This window comes from Aotus nancymaae, unplaced genomic scaffold, assembly GCF_030222135.1.
Source record: "Aotus nancymaae isolate 86718 unplaced genomic scaffold, 86718_ANA_hifiasm-v0.15.2.pri h1tg000088l, whole genome shotgun sequence".
In the NCBI taxonomy this organism is placed as follows: domain Eukaryota; kingdom Metazoa; phylum Chordata; class Mammalia; order Primates; family Aotidae; genus Aotus; species Aotus nancymaae.
This window is the reverse complement of record NW_026988503.1, coordinates 394,083-414,300: the sequence shown is the minus strand read 5'-3', so window position 1 is coordinate 414,300 and position 20,218 is coordinate 394,083. Positions and strand designations below refer to the sequence as shown.

The 20,218-nt window shown below is 33.5% G+C and overlaps 1 protein-coding gene across 7 annotated transcripts in view; it reads right to left on the bottom strand.

The window, feature by feature from the left end:
* The window catches only part of TDRD3 (tudor domain containing 3), a 194,648-nt gene that overhangs the window by 143,172 nt on the left and 31,258 nt on the right, over positions 1-20,218 (bottom strand). For 6 of the 7 annotated variants that reach the window (XM_064369127.1, XM_021667174.2, XM_064369128.1 and 3 more), the window contains exons 2-3: positions 8,421-8,505; positions 3,445-3,510 (exon numbers count right to left, since the gene is read on the bottom strand). In XM_064369127.1, coding sequence (XP_064225197.1) covers positions 3,445-3,510; positions 8,421-8,505 — 151 coding nt within the window. Of the gene's footprint in view, positions 1-3,444; positions 3,511-8,420; positions 8,506-20,218 lie in introns of those variants that run through there. The other variant, XM_064369129.1, reaches the window with a different exon arrangement.

The window sequence follows — 20,218 nt, the reverse complement described above, 5'->3', positions numbered from 1 at the left end:
TACTATTTAGTGTTTCACGTACATTATCTTATTGAGGTCTTCAATGTCGCAAGGGAGTAGCATTTAAATAAGGAATTTAAAACCTAGCAAGATTAACTAACTTGTGAAAAGTCACAAAAACTAGTAAGCAGGAAAAAGAAGATTTAAATCCAGGGCAATGATCCTATGTCTGGACTTTCCAATCTGTTACTGGTCCCTATCATTTAATTCCCCTCCACCCTCAGTCAGAAACATGCCACAACCATGCTTCCTCTGCTTCTTGAAATAGCTAGTCTATCATATATTTTAAATTTTCTAAGTTGGCTTTTCGAACATTGGTTTCTAGCATGCCCTATGTGAACGATCACTAGATAACTCAGCTCTTTCTTTCCTTCACTCTGTTCTAATGTATATATTAAAAAAAAAAGAATAACTAGAAAATATAATTTTATACCAAAATCTGGCATGGTCAAGAGATATAGGCAGATTACTCATTCAAATATTCTATTTGCCAAATGTTGTTCTATATCTTATTCACAGATTAAAACCGAGTTAATTTAAACAAAAACTATAACTTACATAATGTTAGTAACTGAGCAGTAGTGACTGATTCTAGAGTCATGTATTTATAGTCATCATTAATGGTAAAATGCTGGTTAATAAAGCATTCCAATGAAGACATAAATAAGGAACTTTTACTACATTAGTCTTATTTTACTAACAAAGAAGCCAAAATAGTTCAATTCACATCAAAAATACATTCCTTAAATATTTACTTTGGCTGAAGATAGTTATATATTTTTTTATTATACTTTAAGTTCTGGTGTACATGTGCAGATAGTGCAGGTTTATTACATAGATATACATGTGCCATGGTGGTTTGCTGCATCCACTGCCCTGTCATCTACATTAGGTATTTCTCCTAATGCTATCCCTCCCCAACCCCCCCACCCCCTGCTATTCCTCCTCTAGTCCACCAACCCCAGGCCCTGGTATGTGATGTTCCCCTCCCTGTGTCCATGTGTTCTCATTGTTCAACACCCACTTATGAGTGAGAACATACATGTTTGGTTTCCTGTTCTTGTATCAGTTTGCTGAGAATGATGGTTTCCAGTTTCAACCATGTCTCTGCAAAGGACATTAACTCATCCTTTTTTATGGCTGCATAGTATTATTCCATGGTGTATATGTGCCACATCTTCTTTACCCAGTCTATCATTGATGGGCATTTGGGTTGGTTCCAAGTCTTTGCTATTGTGAACAGTGCCACAATAAACATACATGTGCATGTGTCTTTATAATAGAATGATTTATAATCCTTTGGGTTTATACCCAGTAATGAGATTGCTGGGTCAAATGTTATTTCTAGTTCTAGATCCTTGAGGAATCACCACACTGTCTTCCACAATGGTTGAATTAATTTACACTCCCACCAACAGTGTAAAAGTGTTTCTATTTCTCCACATCCTCTCCAGCATCTGTTGTCTCCTGATTTTTTAATGATCACCATTCTAACTGGTGTGAAGTGATATCTCAATGTAAGGCAAACCAAATGAGTAATTTCTGTGTGTCAACTTCTAAAATGGTTAAATTATTTTTCAAAATATCATTAATACTGGTGAAGACAATTATTAATTCTGTGAGAATAATATATATTCTTATATCACATAAATATCATATAACATAATATAAATAAGAATAATTATGTGAAAAGGCCAGGCACGGCAGCTCACATCTATAATCCCAGTACTTTGGGAGGCCAAGGTGGGAGGATGACTTGAGGTCAGGAGTTTGAGAACAGACTGGCCAACATGGAGAAATCCCACCTCTACTAAAACTACAAAAATTAGCCAGGCATAGTGGTGCGTGTCTGTAGTCCCAGCTACTCAGGAGGCTGAAGCGGGACAATCACCTGAACCCAGGAGGCAGAGGATGCAGTGAACTGAGATCACATCACTGCACTTCAACCTGGGCAACAGAGCAAAACTCTATTAAAAAAAAAAAGAAGAATGATGTGAAAATAATAATTCTAGAGAACTATTAGTTTATTAATAATATTGTGTTGGAAGTAGGTAATGAAAGAAAAAATATAATCAAAGAGGAACAGCAGAGATATCAAATTTTTTTCATGTGAAAAGTTAATTTGCATTAATAATATTTTCAAAGATAAAATTTGACACAGAATAATCTAGATCAGAAAGTTTTAAGATTCTTTTTCGCCTTGTTAGCTAAAGGAAATCTTAAAGAGATCACTGTGCAAAACTTTTAAAAGCAAAAACACTCTGAAAGAGTGAAGGGAACAGACAAAAGTCGCCGTACTACTATCCCATCAGCTTGTAGCAGAGGTGAGTTCTCAGCATCTTTTAGGACACACAGAGAAAGCAGAAAACCAAGAATCCAGAAAACTTCAAAAATTTTCTTAAGTAAAATAATGTAAGGATGTACAGACACTGCTTTGACATTATTTACTTTTCCTATAGAGATTTGTTGCACTCAACAGATCTAGTCAATATTGTTGCCTACTTTTTTAAGTATGCTCCCCAGAATTCTACACCTCCTGGAAAACTGTTCAAAATGCAAATTCTTGGATTCCATCCTAATCTTAATGATTCAGAAACTCAGAAGGGACTAGAGGTGGTTTGAGGTCCAGCAATCTGTGTTCTAGCCAGACCTCCAGCAAATTCTGGTGCACACTGAAGTTTGAGATAACTACCATAACCAAAAGAAAAAGAAATGTAAAGAAACTGGAGAGGATTCTAAGAAGAACAATAGAGATGAAAGAAAAGCTTGAGACTGAGAATAAACAAAGGAATCAAGATAGATGGCTTTCACAAAAAGAAAGCTGTGGCAGTGACATTATGTCTTCAAGTATATAATTATTCACAAAGGAAGATAACCAGATATACTTCATTTCCCCTGACGAAAACAAAGACATTATAAACTTAAATTTGCAGCGTTAAACATTCAGGTAAAAATATAATTTGCTGACACAAAAAAAATTAGCAACACGAATACATATGTGTGTACTGCAAAATGACGGCAATAAATAAATGCACTGCTTCATCAAATTGTTCCTAATATTCTTTCCTCATCTTATATTTGCATATAACAAGTTCATGAAATAAACATAATAGTTTATTAAGGTAACTAAAATAAAAAGGTAAATAAAATTGAAAGATAAGAAAAGGTCCTTGTAATGAGCGCCAATTACATCTGGTAAGTCTCACGGTTCATGTAAGCATACCATAGTTATAATTCCTGAAACAAAAGTTTTTTTTTTTTAAATGTTGAAAAGCCACCAAAAGTTTAACTCTTAATAATTTTCCATGGAAGTCACCATAACAATGATTTTGTGACCTGTTCACCTCCAGAGTTTGCAGTCTTTATTGACAAAAAATAATTCCAGTAATTTAGTTCATATTTATCATAATTAGCATAATTTAAGAAGTTATTGATTTTCTTTACCTTTTCTACCTTTCCACTATTGATGTCAGCAGGGAGGAATTTCTTGCCAATTGTTCTCAGATCTGTCTAAAATAAAAATATTATTATTAAAATGGAATTATAGAAAAGAGTAAATTTAAATCTAATCTCATGAACAAAAGATGAAATTACTTACGGCTTGTGAAACAAAAATTCAGTTTCTTTTAACTGGTCATGAGATCTATATATGCTATGAATCTTTCAAGTAACATAGCCCCATAATACGTTGTTGTAAGTATACCAGTAAGATGAATAGTAACATATAAGGCCTCAATCCTGGTCATATTTCTTTAGGTAACCTTTTAACATACTAACTCTTCTCTATTAAAATCTAATACTTAATTTATGTAAATTATGATCTTACTAAAAAATTAGTTACCTTCCAAGATCAAATGACAGCTTTTGAATAAATACACATAGTATATTTTTTAAAATTGAATCCCATATAACCTTGACATTACATAAAAACATATCACCCTATAGGCTATAATATCTATAACATAAAGCTACATAACATACAATATCCCAGGAAACAATACCACTGGAATACCAAAGAAGTTATAGTAACCTTTACTATAGTAATTTCATTTGCTTAAACAATTTACAGAAATCGAAGTTGGTAAACAAATGAAATATGAAAATGCAGAAGTACTTGTAACTCAGCAAGGAATATATAAGGACTAACATAAACAAGGTTATAGCATTTATGACATAAAAAAAGAAAATTTTGACTACACAATCTACATACAAAGCAGAACACTGTAGGACTGTGTCCTCTTTAGAAAGTGAAAATATAAAGGAATGGTAAGAAATTTGTTCATAGGAAAACTATCAGTACTCATAAAAAAAAGGTCCAGTTATTTAAACTAAGAAATTAACTTGATGCTTGAGATAGTGTGATTAGCATAATAACTAAAGTTGCATTGTTTTATTTTTCCTTATAATAAACAATAGCTCTTCATCACCTTAAGAACAAGATAAAAGAAAACAGACTTAGAGTTCATTTAACCACATAAATTATAAGGGAAAATTTTTTGTTAGACTTAAGGAGAAAACACTAGATGATTACAATTACTGTGATGTGAAATAAATACATACAGAGGGGCAGGACCATCTTATTTGAACACCTACAATAAAAGAATATCCTCCTATTTGAAATATCCACATGTGATCAGCTTAAGAAACAAGACTATAAGTTATATAATCCCCACAGATTCTTTCCAGTTTTTTACTACTGTGATTCATAATTTATTCCTTTATGTAATGCAGGGATCACTCAAATTAAAACTCACTGAAGAGAACTGCATGGCAAATTAAGAGCCAAATCCAGACACCTGGGTAACAATGCTTTAGATAGGCTTTTTGCTACCTCAATCCAATAACTAAATGAAAAGAAATATAAACTGCACCTCACATTGTATGTCTTTTCACTTGGAAAGTACTGAATCACATAGGATTAAAAAAATACTTTTTTACAGCAGTCTTCCCTATATTAAGACTGTTTTAAAATTAAATGTTAATAGACTCAAAGCACTCAGTGTAATGACTTGCACAGAGTAAGCACTTAATAAATGTTAGCCAACATGTTTATTTTAGTAAGTATAAAACATGTACTTTTTAAAATTATCTTAACATACATAACTATCATATCAATAATGTAACTAACATTTCATGAAAACATTCACATTATTTTGAAGTCACCAAAAGGCTGAAATATTTAAATATGAATGAGAAAGAGAACACATAAAAATTTTATAATATATCATGATCCCTAATTTCTGGTTTTTCTCAATAATTATGAAATTTAATTCAAATGAAAATGAGGCATCACTGTAAAATAAATGAGCACCAGACAACAATCCTAAACTTTGATCCATCCCAACTGTAATTAAGCAATCATATGATTTAGGACACTGTCACTAATTCTCTACACCCAGTTAATTTACTCCTCTCTAAAATGGAAAAACACCACCAACTCTATCTCACAAAGTTGTTGTCAGGCTTCACACTCAAAGTTTACAGAATTTCTAAAGTGCCATACATATATATAGTATGTGTCCTTGAATATACAAATGCTATTTTGATGCCTTTTTAGCAAGAGGAAAGTGATCTACCAAATATTTAAATGCCCTAAATTCAACTCAACATGTAAGTACTATAAAGACAATGTTATTATTCAGATGCCATTATATCAAAATTGCTATGACGATGACTGGATCCAAGAATGCTGTTATACTGAACAACAAAAAATAATAATACAGAAAAATGCTTTGCCTATAAAACTTTAAAAATAATTTTCAAAGCATCTACCTACCCATACACACACACATGCACACATAAATACATACAGACACACACACACACACAAACACACACAAAATCCCTATTTATTTAAGTAAATTCAAGAGAATATCTATTTGGAAAATCATTTTATATTATACAGAATCTTAAAAGAAATAAAAATATAATTCATTTTTAAATTTTTACTAATGGATAGTGATCAGTAGTTTAAGACTGGGCTATCATTAAATATTTTTCTGAATAATTCTAGTATTTGAATGTAAAACTTACATACTAGATTTCAATGTCATTTCTTAATATTCTAACTCTCCACTTTAAAAAGCAAAAAATGTAAAACATTCCTTTTCAACACAAAAATCTAAGCCTAAAAGTTACATAGCAGGTCTGAGGCAGCTATCTTTAGAAAGGCCAGCTTACAAGGTTAATTCTAGGCTGGCAGCTGGGGACTTTGCACTTAGACCATTCCCTAACTAAAAATGTGGTTCACTACATAGATTATTTATATAAACAATATGATATATGATGGACATCTGTTTTCTGGGAGGGGTCTGATATTTTGGCACATGCTACACAGAAGGTACCTTTGCAGGCAGCTTAATAAAAGACTTCAGTACTAGCCTCCAGTGGGCTTCCCTGGAGAGAAATACATGTTACTGCATTGTTCATTGTTAGATAAAGGAACAAGCTCAGTGTGTACCCCATAGAAAGAAGAGAAGAAAACTTATCCATGAATTATTCTCCCAATATATAATTAGCTATGCATGTGTGGGTACATATATGCACAGTAAGAATCAATAATACAAGTCTTTTTCAACTAGTGGTTAATTTCCCACAATCGCTCAAAAGTTGAAAAAAATTCAACAGGATACTATAAACGCCTAAATTTTATTAAAAGATGACAAACTTAGAAAAATAGATTATTTGTCTGCCATAGGCTTCATCCTAATTAAAAAGTTTTTTTGCTATCATATGACATCATAGCTTTGGTCTGGAGTATTTAAACACATATTTCAGAGAAAATAAAAAAGACAAATTAATTCATTCAGATAATAGCATGCACCTCTTATGTGCTCAGCATAAATATTTTATCTTGATTTATTTTATTTAAATTTTCATATCAATTATAGTTTATTGGTATTAACCAGCATGTATAAGAAAAAAAAAGCAACAAATTGTCATAAAATCTCTCCTAAAATCTTTAGAAAGTTTTCCTTAAATAAACAAGAAAATAGAGTTCTTTCTAATATTTTTAAAGAATAGAATTAACTAATTCGAGTGCAAGACAAAGAAAACTAAAGTAGCTAGGAAATATGACCATTTTTAGTCATAAATAACATGCAAAATTTCTAACTAATGCTTATTATTTAAAAAGTAGTCTTTTATTTATCAAAAACCTAAATACTTAGCTCAGAAACCAAAATAAATGATCTTGCTTGTCTTGTTAAATAAAATTCAAAGAAGCTGAAAAACAATGACTCAGTTTAGGACTTAAATTTTATCTGTTTAAACCCAAGTTTAATTCTATAAATATAAATTTATGTAATTTTAAAAGAAAAAACTAGAGTTATATATTTATTTATATTTTAAATGTTCTTAGTGCCCATCATTTCTGCTTTACATTGATTCTGCAGTGATATGATGGATTTGTCAGACTATAGTTCTCTGAGAAAAAACCATTTGTTTATTTACTTTTTTTTTTTCTTTTTTTTTTTTTTTTGAGACAGAGTCTCACTCTGTTACCCAGGCTGGAGTGCAGTGGTGTGATTTCAGCTCACTGCAACCTTCGCCTCCCAAGTTCTCCCAATTCTTCTGCCTGAGCCTCCCAAGTAGCTGGGACTACAGGCACGAGCCACCATGCCCAGCTAATTTTTGTGTTTTTAGTAGAAATGGGATTTCACCATATTGGCCAGGCTGGTCTTGAACTCCTGACCCCATGATCCGTCTGCCTCGGCCTCCCAAAGTGTTGGGATTATAGGCGTGAGCCACTGTGCCTGGCCTGTTTAATTTACATTTTTATTTCAAACCATTTTTATAACTTGAAAAAATCCAAAAGCCAATCCAATTATGGGGAAAAAAAAACAGCTAGAGAGTTGGGTAGAGAGAAAAGAAATACACACTAGAACATTAGTAGTAATTATAAGCAGATTTAGTTTTCTTATTTTGCTTTTCTGTATTTTCTGAAATGTTCCATAATAAGTATTATTCTGAAACAATCAAAGTTATCAAAATAATCAGGAAAAGTTATTTTGAAACAATAAATACCACTGTCAAAAAGTTATAACCTACCTAGAGTTTCTAATGTAAATTAAATAGCAATTCATTTTAATGAATATTCAGTTTTTACTACTATTACATAGCTATAGTATGTAAATAAGAAGTAAATATAAATAAGAATGTTTAAAAAGTCTATAACTGATGAGTAAATGAAAAAAGGGAATATTAATTTCATTTTTTTCTTTTTCATCGGATTCTGTATATAGATATTAATAACTTACTAATATGAGATTACCAAATTCAACAAACATCACTTCAAGTTAAAATGAACAAAATAAGATGTTCTCTATATTAGTTATCATATAACCCAATTTATTCTGAGACTTTTTTATAAATATAGCTTCCAGATTTCAAATGTTTACAAGTTAATAAATATAACCTACATTGAGAGCAATCAGGATGATGTCATTTACATTGACTTTGTCAGGAGAGCTTGTGCAAGCTTCAATGCCTTCATCTGAAAGATACCTGTTAAAATAAAATAAATGGCTTAATATTATCTAAAAAATTAACCAAAATTCTTTTCTTAAGTCTACATGCAATTTTGTTTTCTACTATAAAATGCTTCTATTATAAATACTAGGGAAAAGAGTCTTGGATATGGGTTCCTTGTTTATTTACTATTTCTTATAGAACAGTTAAACAGTGCATATTTTTCCTCTTTCGTATCCTTAAAGAGATACTGTATCAGTAAGTGTATTCATATGCTTTCTAAGAGCTATTTAAATGTCAATATACTTTAGGGAAATACAAGCTACTATTTGCTATTGTACAAATAAAAGCTTAAGTATCTGTTAATACTGTAAGCTCTTAAAAAGAGATTGAGATGTGCTATAAAAATAAAACTAAAATCAACATGGTTTTAAACTTAGTACAACAGAACTTCTCTCTGGACTTTCTCACATTATCTTCTCAAGTCCCCTTTCTTTCACATAATGTTCTCAAGGATCCTTCAATAAAGGCTATTAATTCCAAATAGCACAAAGATAGGCAACTTTTTACAATACATCTTTTGCTTTTCCTATTTATTTTCAGTTTTTTTACTCATTGTCTTATTTGCCTTTTTCTTTTTATCCAGTCCAAACCAACCATGCACCTGTCAGAGACAATTAATTAAAGAGTAAAGAGATTAATAAATCCAAAGGAAAAAGATTCATCTCTACCCATACACAGTATGGACATTTTGAAACTCTTTGATAAACTCAACAATTCGGGAATCAATCATCAAAAAGTCCACTTGTAAAAATCCCCGTTAACATCTCTCATTTGTATAATCAGTATCAACTACTTTAACAAAAGGGCTAATGCTCATGACCTACAGACATTCTTCCACTATTAAAAGGATCCAGGACTGCTATTGTAAGATACTCAGCTCATTTTTGATGAACAGCAATTCCACCATCCACTCTAAACACTAGATTGATTCTAAGATACTTATCAAAGTAAACTTTACCTAGAAATAGCAACCCAAAAAAATGTCTTTAAGAAGGAGAGAATAATTTCTCAAAAGTTAAAGAGCCAGTGAAAAGAAATGTTAATAGTTAGAACAGTACAGAAGAGCAATAGAAGATTAAAGTAGATAAGCCAATGACCAAGACCAAGGAGACAAAAGTCAGGAAACTATATATTTAAATCAAACCAAGAATGTTAACAAAATTAGGTACTATTAAAAGCTTAAGATCATGGCACTGCTAAACTACAATGATAAATGAAGGCAAGCAGTTAAATGGGTGACAGGGAAAATACAAATATATAGATGAATCAGTAAGAATGACTAGATGGTAGACAGGAATGATAGTATATAAGTAACCACGGAATATAAATATCTGCAGTCATTTTGGATGGTTAAAATACTTCTTCAACTCAAAATGGCTATGGTAATTTCTTTATTATCCTGTTAATTTTTCACTATTTATGAATAGTAAAAAGGTATTTTGTCCGACTGTATCTGTAGCTCTAACTGTTTTACAAATTCAGTTTCATAAATATTGTGCCCCTGTTATGTGAAAAGTATTGTATAAATCAGTAATAAGATTAGTAAAGTGATGAAAAACTGAACACCTGTCCTCAAGAAGTTCACAGTCTCCTATACAGCATAACACAATACATAAACAACTATCATACAAGGCCAAAATAATTATAAATAAAATGTTATAGGGGCTCGAAGTGGCTGCAGGATGGGAAAAAGTGCACAGAAAAGGAATAGCATGAGCAAAAACATGGAGAGTAAGTGTGAAGCACCTCCTAGGGATAATATCCTGGAGCTTTCTGGCCAGAAAACAGAGAAGAAATAAGAGATAAGCATAGGCTGAGACCAATTTTAGAAAGCAATAGTGCACAAAAGGATATGGTATGAGTGATAAATTCTGACTAAGTGATTACAAAAACACAACTTTCCAAGCTCCTATACAGGAGGGAAGTAGTATGCAATGACTAACAGAATATTTGGTTTTCTAGAAAGAAAACTGTAGAATTAAAGAATTATAGAATGTCAGATGAACTAGGATAGATCTTTAAATATAATTAAAATTCATCTCTTCAACTTTACAGATGAAGAAAAGGAGTCCTATAGATGTAAATTAAACTTGCCACAAAAATGCAAGCTGCAAAGTTAAAAACAAGAATGAATCCTAGGCCGGGCGCAGTGGCTCAAGCCTGTAATCCCAGCACTTTGGGAGGCCAAGGTGGGTGGATCACGAGGTCAAGAGATCGAGACCAACCTGGTCAACATGGTGAAAGCCCGTCTCTACTAAAAATACAAAAAATTAGCTGGGCATGGTGGCGCGTGCCTGTAATCCCAGCTACTCAGGAGGCTGAGGCAGGAGAACTGCCTGAACCCAGGAGGCAGAGGTCGCGGTGAGCCAAGATCGCGCCATTGCACTCCAGCCTGGGTAACAAAAGCGAAACTCCAACTCAAAAAAAAAAAAAAGAATGAATCCTAACTCCCAACTCAGCACTCTTTCCATTACAACATACCATTTTCAGCCAGGTACAGTGGCTCACTCCTGTAATCCCAGCACTTTGGGTGGCCAAGGCAGGTGGATCACCTGAGGTCAGGAGTTCGAGACCAACCTGACCAACATGGTGAAACACCGGCTCTACTAAAAATACAAAACTAGCCGGGCATGGTGACACATGCCTATAAACCCAGATGCTTGGGAGGCTGAGGCAGGAGAATCGCTTGAACCCAGGAGACGAAGTTTGCAGTGAGCCAAGATCATGCCATTGCACTCCAGCAACAAGAGTGAAACTCCATCTCAAAAAAAATTTTTTCATTTATCAAACAATTAATGCTGATATTAGGGATATAATCATCTCATAAACAACAGCCAGTATCTATACAAATCAGTTTCCTAATGAGCTAGATACTTCAGCACCTCACACACACAAAAGTAGAACTAGGCAAATGTAATCAGTGAGCTCTAAAGTATATTAAACAAGAACAGGTGAACAGGTATAAAACTCAGTTTATAAAAGCAGTCATGCTGTTCCCTTCAGCATAGTAGAAGATCAGGAAACTAATGTCAACTAATTATTAGAGATCCAAGTTTTCAGAAGAATAAATGTACCCCATTCCAACAAAATTTTATTAAAAGGTAAAGTCTAACAAAAATTTTAAAGGCAGAGCTGTAAGGGTTTGGAAACTTGCCTTTATCCACATAAGTCAAATATGTGATTTCTTTCAAACAAGGCCTGTACATCACCTGACCAGACTTCAAATTATATTACAAGGCTATAGTTACCAAAATGGCATGGTACTGGCATAAAAACAGGCATTAATACCAGTGGAACAGAATAGAGTACCACAAAATAAAGCCAAATACAGCCAATCTTCAACAAAGCATACGAAAACATAAACTGGGGAAAGGACACCCTATTCAATAAATGGTGCTGGGAAAACTGGCAAGCCACATGTAGAAGAAGGAAACTAGATCCCCATCTCTCACCTTATACAAAAATCAGCTCAAGATAGATCAAAGGCTTAAATCTAAGACCTGAAACCATGAAAATTCTAAATTTTTAGAATGTAGATAAGTAAGTGGAACCTAATTAAACTAAAAACTTCTACACAGCAAAAGAAATCATCAGCAGAGTAAACAGACAACCTGCAGAGTGGGAGAAAATATTTGCAAACTATGCATCCAACAAAGTACTACAATACAGAATCTACAAGGAACTCAAAACAAATCAGCAAGAAAAAAAAAATCCCATCAAAAAGTAGGCAAAGGATGGAATTAGACATTTCTTAAAAGAAGATATACAAAAACAGCCAACAAACAGCATCACTAACCACCAGGGAAATGCAAATGAAAACCACAATGAGAAACCACCTTGCTCCTGCAAGAATGGCCATAATTAAAAATAATAAAAAAAAAAAATAGATGTTGTCGTGATGTGGTTTACACTCCTGCCAGAAATATAAATCAGTACAACCACTATGGAAAACAGTATGGAGATTCCTTAAAGAACTAAAAGTAGATCTACCATTTGATCCAGCAATCCCACTACTGGGTATCTACCCAAAGGAAAAGAAGTCATTATATGAAAAGACACATGTACACACATGTTTATTGCAGCACAATTTGCAATTGCAAAGATGTGAACTCTTAAGTGTTCATTGACCAAAGAGTGAATAAAGAAAATGTGGCATATATACACCATAGACTACTATTCAGCCATAAAAAGAATCAAAATAATGTCTTTTGGAACAACTTGGATGGAGCTGGAGGCCATTATTCTACGGGAACTAACTCAGGAACGGAAAACCAAATACTTTATGTTCTCACTTGTAAGTGGGAGCTAAGGTATGAGGGTGCAAATACATACAGAGTGATATAATGGATTTTGGGGACTCCAGGAGGGTAGGTTGGGAGAGGGTGAGGGCTAAAAGACTACATACTGGGGACAGTGTACGGGTGCACTAAAATCTCAAAATTCACCACTATAGAATTTATCCAGGTAACCAAAAACCACCTGTACCCAAAAAACTATTAAAATAAGAAAATAATAAGGCCTGTAAAACGTTTTCTGAACATAACAAAACCAAAACACTTACGCCTTATAGGTTTACTCCATAATTTTCAACAAACAGGGCACCGATTCACAGTTCTCCCTGAGTAGTATCTTACTGTTAAAACCGGATGAAGGACTGGGCCTAAATTAACCATAATTTGGGATTTACAAGTTAATCTTTTCATTTTTTATAAACATTTAAAACTCCACTATTACCAATTAATAAAACAAGGGATAAAAAATAAAAAGTCAAAGACCAAAATGTGCTTCAAGAACTTCAGTAATGCAGTAACTAAAGAACAAAAAACACAACACAAGATTTACCAGTCTTAATTGTGGCAATCAGGAAAGAAAGCAACTGAAAAGTAGTAGAGCAGGCACTCCAGATATGGTCCCTGTGGTGGACCTCGAGGGAACAGAATTATCATCAGTTCCTATGTGTCATCTTTGAGCACCTAAAACCCAAGGGCATTGATACAACAGAAGAAACTGACACCAGAGGGTTCCTGTTTACTAAAACAGCCAGCAAGAGCACAATTTTTTTCACTCCCTAATGGACATTTTGGACAGTAATATCATAAAACCACTTATTACTATTCTAAACTATGAAAACATCTAAATACATTTTACTGACAAGCAGGGCACGAAAGGGCTAAATTTCTGCATGATACTCACAGAACAGATGAATAATTCTCACTAATTCTACCTTCAAATAATGCAATTTTTAAGTTACCACAGTTTAGTAAGTGCTCAGATTTTTTAGTTGTTTTTGTTTTTGTTTTTGAGACAGGGTTTCACTTTGTCACCAGGCTGGAATGCAGGCACAAACACAGCTCACTATAGCCTCGACTGCCCGGGCTCAAGCAATTCTCCTGCCTCAGTCCTCCAAGTAGCTGAGATTACAGGCACTAGCTACCACGCGCACCAAATTTTTGTATTTTGTAGAGATGAGATTTCATCATGTTGCAGAGGCTAGTCTCCAACTCCTGAGCTCCAGCAATCCGTCTGCCTCGGCCTTCCAAAGTGCTAGGGTTGTAAGCATGAGTCACCACCCTACACCTTAAGTGCTTAAAATTTTTTAAAAAGAGATTTTAGAAAACGCTTCCTTTAGTAAATGCTTCTATTTATGAGAAGATGTCAAAATTGTGTCTTAGAATCACTTAACTGTCTTCACCTCATGTTCAGAAGTCATTTGGCATATAAAACAGACATGTCTAAACTACAGCTGAAGAATCTCAATTGGCAGAAAACTGTGATTAAATATATATATATATATATAGTTTTAATCTCATTTATTAGTTCCAGATAGTAGATCTCCATTCCCACACTTTATCATCAGTAAGGAAAGAAGAGGGCCAATTTCCTTTGATCCATTTATTTGAAAGAAGGTAAAATCCATGAGTCTAACTTACTCACTGGCTATGATGTGTAGATAACGAAGAAGAGCAAGGTAAATTACAGATCAGATGGCTAAGCTAAAGGGGGTGACCATGTCTGCACAAGGACTGGTAAAGCAGTTACTGCATCAGATTTTATTTTTAGCTTGTAGATTTCCGTAAAACAATGTATAAGCCAAACAAAACAGGGCTCAACCTGAATGTGGTACATGCACTTTGTACTTTAATACTAAACATATTAGTTTATTTAAATTATTTGCTCCTGTTCACTTCCAAGTTTTCTTTGACCTGCCAAGTTGTGCTATAAGTGTACCTCGAATAGTATAACATTCATAGCCAACTTCCTTTCCAAGCAAGAATTCAGAACCAAGTGTCTTTTAGTTCACTTTGTATACACTGGAAGAGCAAATAACACAATTATGCCTGTATCAAATGTTCTCTGGTGAATTGTCTATATTACACTAAAAGTATCAAATCATTCAGTCTGGTCATTGATCTAAATATTTTCCAAACTGGACATATAAAGAACTCATGCTTACTTTAGACTTCAAGGACTACTTATATTTTTAAGGAGGAAGAATGTTCTAATTGGCCAGAAAGTGAGCCATAAAAGCAAACACTAAAGTTTTATTCTCTTTTACCCACTGCCACCCACTGAAGTAGTGAATGCCCATTCAACTCTGAACTGAAACTTGACTTCCCAAAACAATCAAATACAGAATTATTGCACATTGTTATAAACTAGGCTGATGACACATGAAAAGTCTTTAAAATGCCAATAAGAAAACCAAGAGTGAAAACATTCTTTACGAATGGACAGGGACTATGTCAAAATAAAGGAGATATCTGGACACTGACTGGTACATGGTGTTCTTAATTGCCCCTGAATAAAACCCAAATCAAATGGCTTCATGCAGTTTTGGGGGTCTCTAACCTATACCTGATGATTTGCTACCACACCGAGGTTACTAGCCCCCAACATGATATCCAAATACCAAAATGGGAGTTTGATAAATGAACTCTTGCTTAGCCACAAAGAAAATAAAGATAACTAATTCCTAATTACCCAAGCTAAGGTGGAGATGAGAGGGAAAAAAATATAATAATCAAAAAATCACTTCTATTAAAAGATATTTTTCATCTTAGCAAATATGGAAGTTCCTGACCTACTGCAAATTCCCCAAACTTTAATGTTTTAAAATATATATTTTTTAATTACCCATACAAAGATCTCTGCTCACTCTGCCTATCCTGTTTCTCTCTCCACAGTGTAAGTCACTTAATACACCTGCCAAAAATTTGTTTTATCTATTATTCTGATAGACTTATACTACACCTAGCCAGAGACACTGAAACAATTAACTTACTGATTCCCTCCTCTAGGGCAGACGGAGATGGCTTGCAAGTTCTTGTTTATGAATATAACTTGGGAAAATACAGGATTTTGCCATAATGAGTAACAAGATTAGTAAGGTTAAAAAGCTACTAAGAACCGGGGCACAAGACTTTCTTCAATAACCTGGTACAAATGACATCAATATATTCAATACAGCTTACAGATACACTGGAAGGATCACAGATGAGAATATAAAATGGAACACCAGCAGTTAGTTGAATGAATTCATGAATTCCATGGCAAAAGCTCTATTAAGCATAACAAACAGAAGGATCAGAATTCTGCAAAAGGTAATTCAGAAGAGAAAGTACTATTAAAAAAAGGTGGAAAATGAAAAAAGAGGTCATAATTTTGTTTCCCTTAACAACTAAGTACCTCTTCTATTAATATTACTACACTTTATTTTCTCGTTTAGGTAAAGTACACTTCCTATCCCAAATTGAATACCACAACCTCTATTCCAACAATTACAATGACCTGATCAATGCTGGCTTAAAAATTTAATTTTCTTTGTGGCTTATATACAAATGGGTCAGATGAATAAAGTTATGTATTATTTAAAGTATTTCTAAGTACCAGTATGTACTGTTAATCTTAATATAGTAAACTATTTTCAACACAAGATTTATTTTACTCATTAAGAAACTATAAAAATGCATTACTTTTTCGGTTTTTAGTTTCTATGATTTCTTTGCAATCACAAATATACATTATTTCCATCCTTTTTTTTTTCTTTTTTTTTTTTTTTTTTGGTAGAGACAGAGTCTTGCTTTGTTGCTCAGGCTGGTGTTGAACTCCTGAATTCAAGTTATCCTCCTGCCCTGGCTTCCCAAGTGCTGCGATTATAGGTGTGAGCAACCATACCCAGCCATTATTTCCACTATTTAACTAACCTATAGTTGTTACATTTTTTTCTACACCTACACCAGAAAATCTATTTTAATTCCTTCTATGCTAACTCTTAAGATTGTTACATTACAAAAGTAGAAACATCAAAAGCAAAAAAAAAAAATGAAATAAAATCATGAAAATCTTAACATTTTAAATTCAAATGTTTAATAAAATTAACCTGTACACAAACTGAAAGTATGAATATGCAAAAAAAACTTGAATTACTTAACACTATTTAAGCATCTTTTTCTAAATAAACAACTTCTGATTATGTAAAACAATATGAAATGCCTTGATATATACATCACGGTTAACAACCACACTGGTGAAGTACCAGTATTTCAGTAGCCAAACAAAACATTTATTTTAAAAATTTAGATGTAAATTAAGAAAATTTCTAGGGAAAAATTTTTTGTAAGTTTATATCTAATTTAATAGTACTCAAAAATGTTTCAATTCTGAAAAGTTAAACCTAGATAGGTTTTTGTTAAGCACTTCCTTTAAAAAGCTGAAGACTATCAAGTAGCTAATTGTGAAAGCTGTACTTCCTGAAAGCACCACTAGATGACAACCTTGTTTCACAAGTAAAATACACTCCTGTTGGAAGCTAAGACCCTGAAGATACACTAAATTAGCTTAAAGGTTTCTGACATTTGTTTTTTGTTAGAGAGTAGGGATAACAAAAAAAAATAACAAAATAGACTATTATAATTTTAGAATTTGTGTTGATATAAAGATCACTCAGGGTTTTTTTTAAAAAACCTCATTTAGTAAGCATTCAAGAGGTACCTTACCATAAAATATATTAAGACAATTTTCTCTTCCAGTCTCTCCTACATCTATATCTTTGGAAACAGATGATTTTTGTAAAAATAAAGTACACATACATTATTTGAGACTAATGCTTTTTTGCTGTAGAATAGATACAAAAAGTTTGGTGGCTTTTTTTTGTTTTTGTTTTTGTTTTTTTTGAGACAGAGTCTTACTCTGTCACCAGACTGGAGTGCAGTGGCACGATCTTGGCTCACTGCAACCTCCACCTCCTGGATTCAAGCGATTCTCCTGACTCAGCCCCTTGAGTAGCTGGGATTACCGGTGCCCACCACCACCATTATTTCAATAATTGCTTTTCTCTGACATCAAAATTTAAAACCATGACAATTTTTTTTTTTTTTTTGCATTTTAGGTTTTGGGGTACATGTGAAAAACATGCAAGGTTGTTGCATAGGTGCATACGTGGCAGTATGATTTGCTGCCTCCCTCCCCTTCACCTATATCTGGCATTTCTCCCCATGCTATCCCTTCCCAACTCCCCACCCCCCTGCTATCCCCCCCTCCCCCCAACAGACCCCCGTGTATAGTGCTCCCCTCCCTGTGTCCATGTGTTCTCCTTGTTCAACACCCGCCTATGAGTGAGAACATGTAAAACCATGACAATTTTAAGATAATAACTATAAGAAGATAGGTAATAACAAACTTCTATTTTTATGACTCATATTCAAAATATTAAAATATTTTCCCCATACATAAACCAATTCATGAAGACATTAACCCTAGAATGCTTATTTGGTATTAAAAAATATGTCTGAACGAGTAAAAATGTGTAAATAATTCCCTTGAAATCCCATAATTGATATATTACAAAGTATAGTAGCAATGGTAACCTAACTATGTTGTTATTCATCTTTGTAAACCATGACTTCACATAAATTTAAAAAGTATAAAATGAAGGCCTGGATATTTTTACTTTCATTGGGGTTATAATTTATAACCTTCCTCTAATTCTGTATTTTCATACATCAATTCAGAAGCAGAGCTGGGGTTACTCTTTAATAAATCAGATTTCAAGATGTGAGATTACTTCATATTTCTGTCCCACTACTGCACTCATAGCATTGGTGCCTACAAAGTCCATGCCAAGGGTCTCTCAAGGTAAGGCCTTCCAGAATTAACCCCAAGGAGATCACATACTTGGTTAAGTTTACATAAGAAATGCTATTCATAAATGTAAGGTATTATAAAAATTGGAAGGCATTTTTATAAGTAGCTGGAGAGACTATCACTTTTTATTGAAGCTAATGAAAACTAGATGAAAATCTCAGCCTTACCTTTTATTATGTGGGACCCTAGTCAATTTGCTTCATCTTTCTGTGCCTCAGTTTCCCCCTACCAAAAAAGACAATACTGAAAATACTGATCTACAGAGTATTTATAAGAATAAATGAGGAGACAGCATGTAATACCTAGCATATGCTTGGGATACAGTAGGTGTTAAATAAGTATTAGTTTTCTTCCTTGTTAAACACAGTGCCATTGCTTATTCTATAAAATATTTTCAAAACATAATGATATTCAAAAATCTGGATTCTAATGAGAAAGGAAGAGTATAAAACTAGCGTAATAATAAAGGGAATTTCTTCAAAGGCTACAGCTAATAGTCAAAAGTGTATATGCTTCCCTATTGGTAAGCCTGACCACGTATTTCTAGCAAGCTACTCACGTGGAGTTCACTGAGAACTAAAAAGTATCAGCAAGGAAATAATTTTATTTATTATTATTTTTTAGAGATGGGATCTCGCTATGTTGCCCAGGCTGGAGTGCAGTGGCTAGTCACAGGCACGATCCCACTGCTGATCAGCATGGGAGTTTTGACCTGCTCCATTTCCAACCTGGGCTGGTTCACCCCTCCTTAGGCAACCTGGTGGTCACCCACTCCTGGGAGGTCACCATATTGATGACAAACTTAGTGCAGACACTCGATCAGCAGAGTGCACTACAGTCCAGAACTCCTGGACTCAAGCGATCCTCCCACCTCAGCCTCCCTAGCTGGGACTACAGGCATGCGCCACCGCACCCAGTGGAAATAATTTTATTTATTTTGTTTAAATCTTTCAGTTTTACAATTCAAAGTTTTTTAACAATAAGAAAATAAGTTATTCTATTAGACTGTACAACTGTTTCTGCCTGGAACAGAATTTCTAACCCAAAATGTATTGCTTTCATTTTTGTTTAATCTGCCATTTATGTCAAAATTTAAAACAATAATGCCAAGAAATAGCTAGTAAGCAATAAAGTTTAAAATTATATTGTACAGAGAAAAATTAAACTTTTACAATTTACATTTAAATTTTATTTAATGTCATTCATTAAAAATCTTAAAAATCAAAATCTACTACTTCAATTATCATAGGCAATGAAGACAAATACTTATTTGTTTCTAGTATATGTAATCGTATGTCTTACAATCTAATAGCACAACAATTCTCTACATTGAAATGAAAGAAAAAATGAAAGAGGCATATAAAAAGCACAATATTCGATTCCTCAAGGACCTAGAAATAGAAAATCCATTTGACCCAGCAATCCCATTACTGGGTATATATCCAAAGGATTATAAATCATTCTACTATAAGGACACATGCACACGAATGTTCATTACAGCACAGTTTACAATAGCAAAGACCTGGAACCAACCCAAATGCCC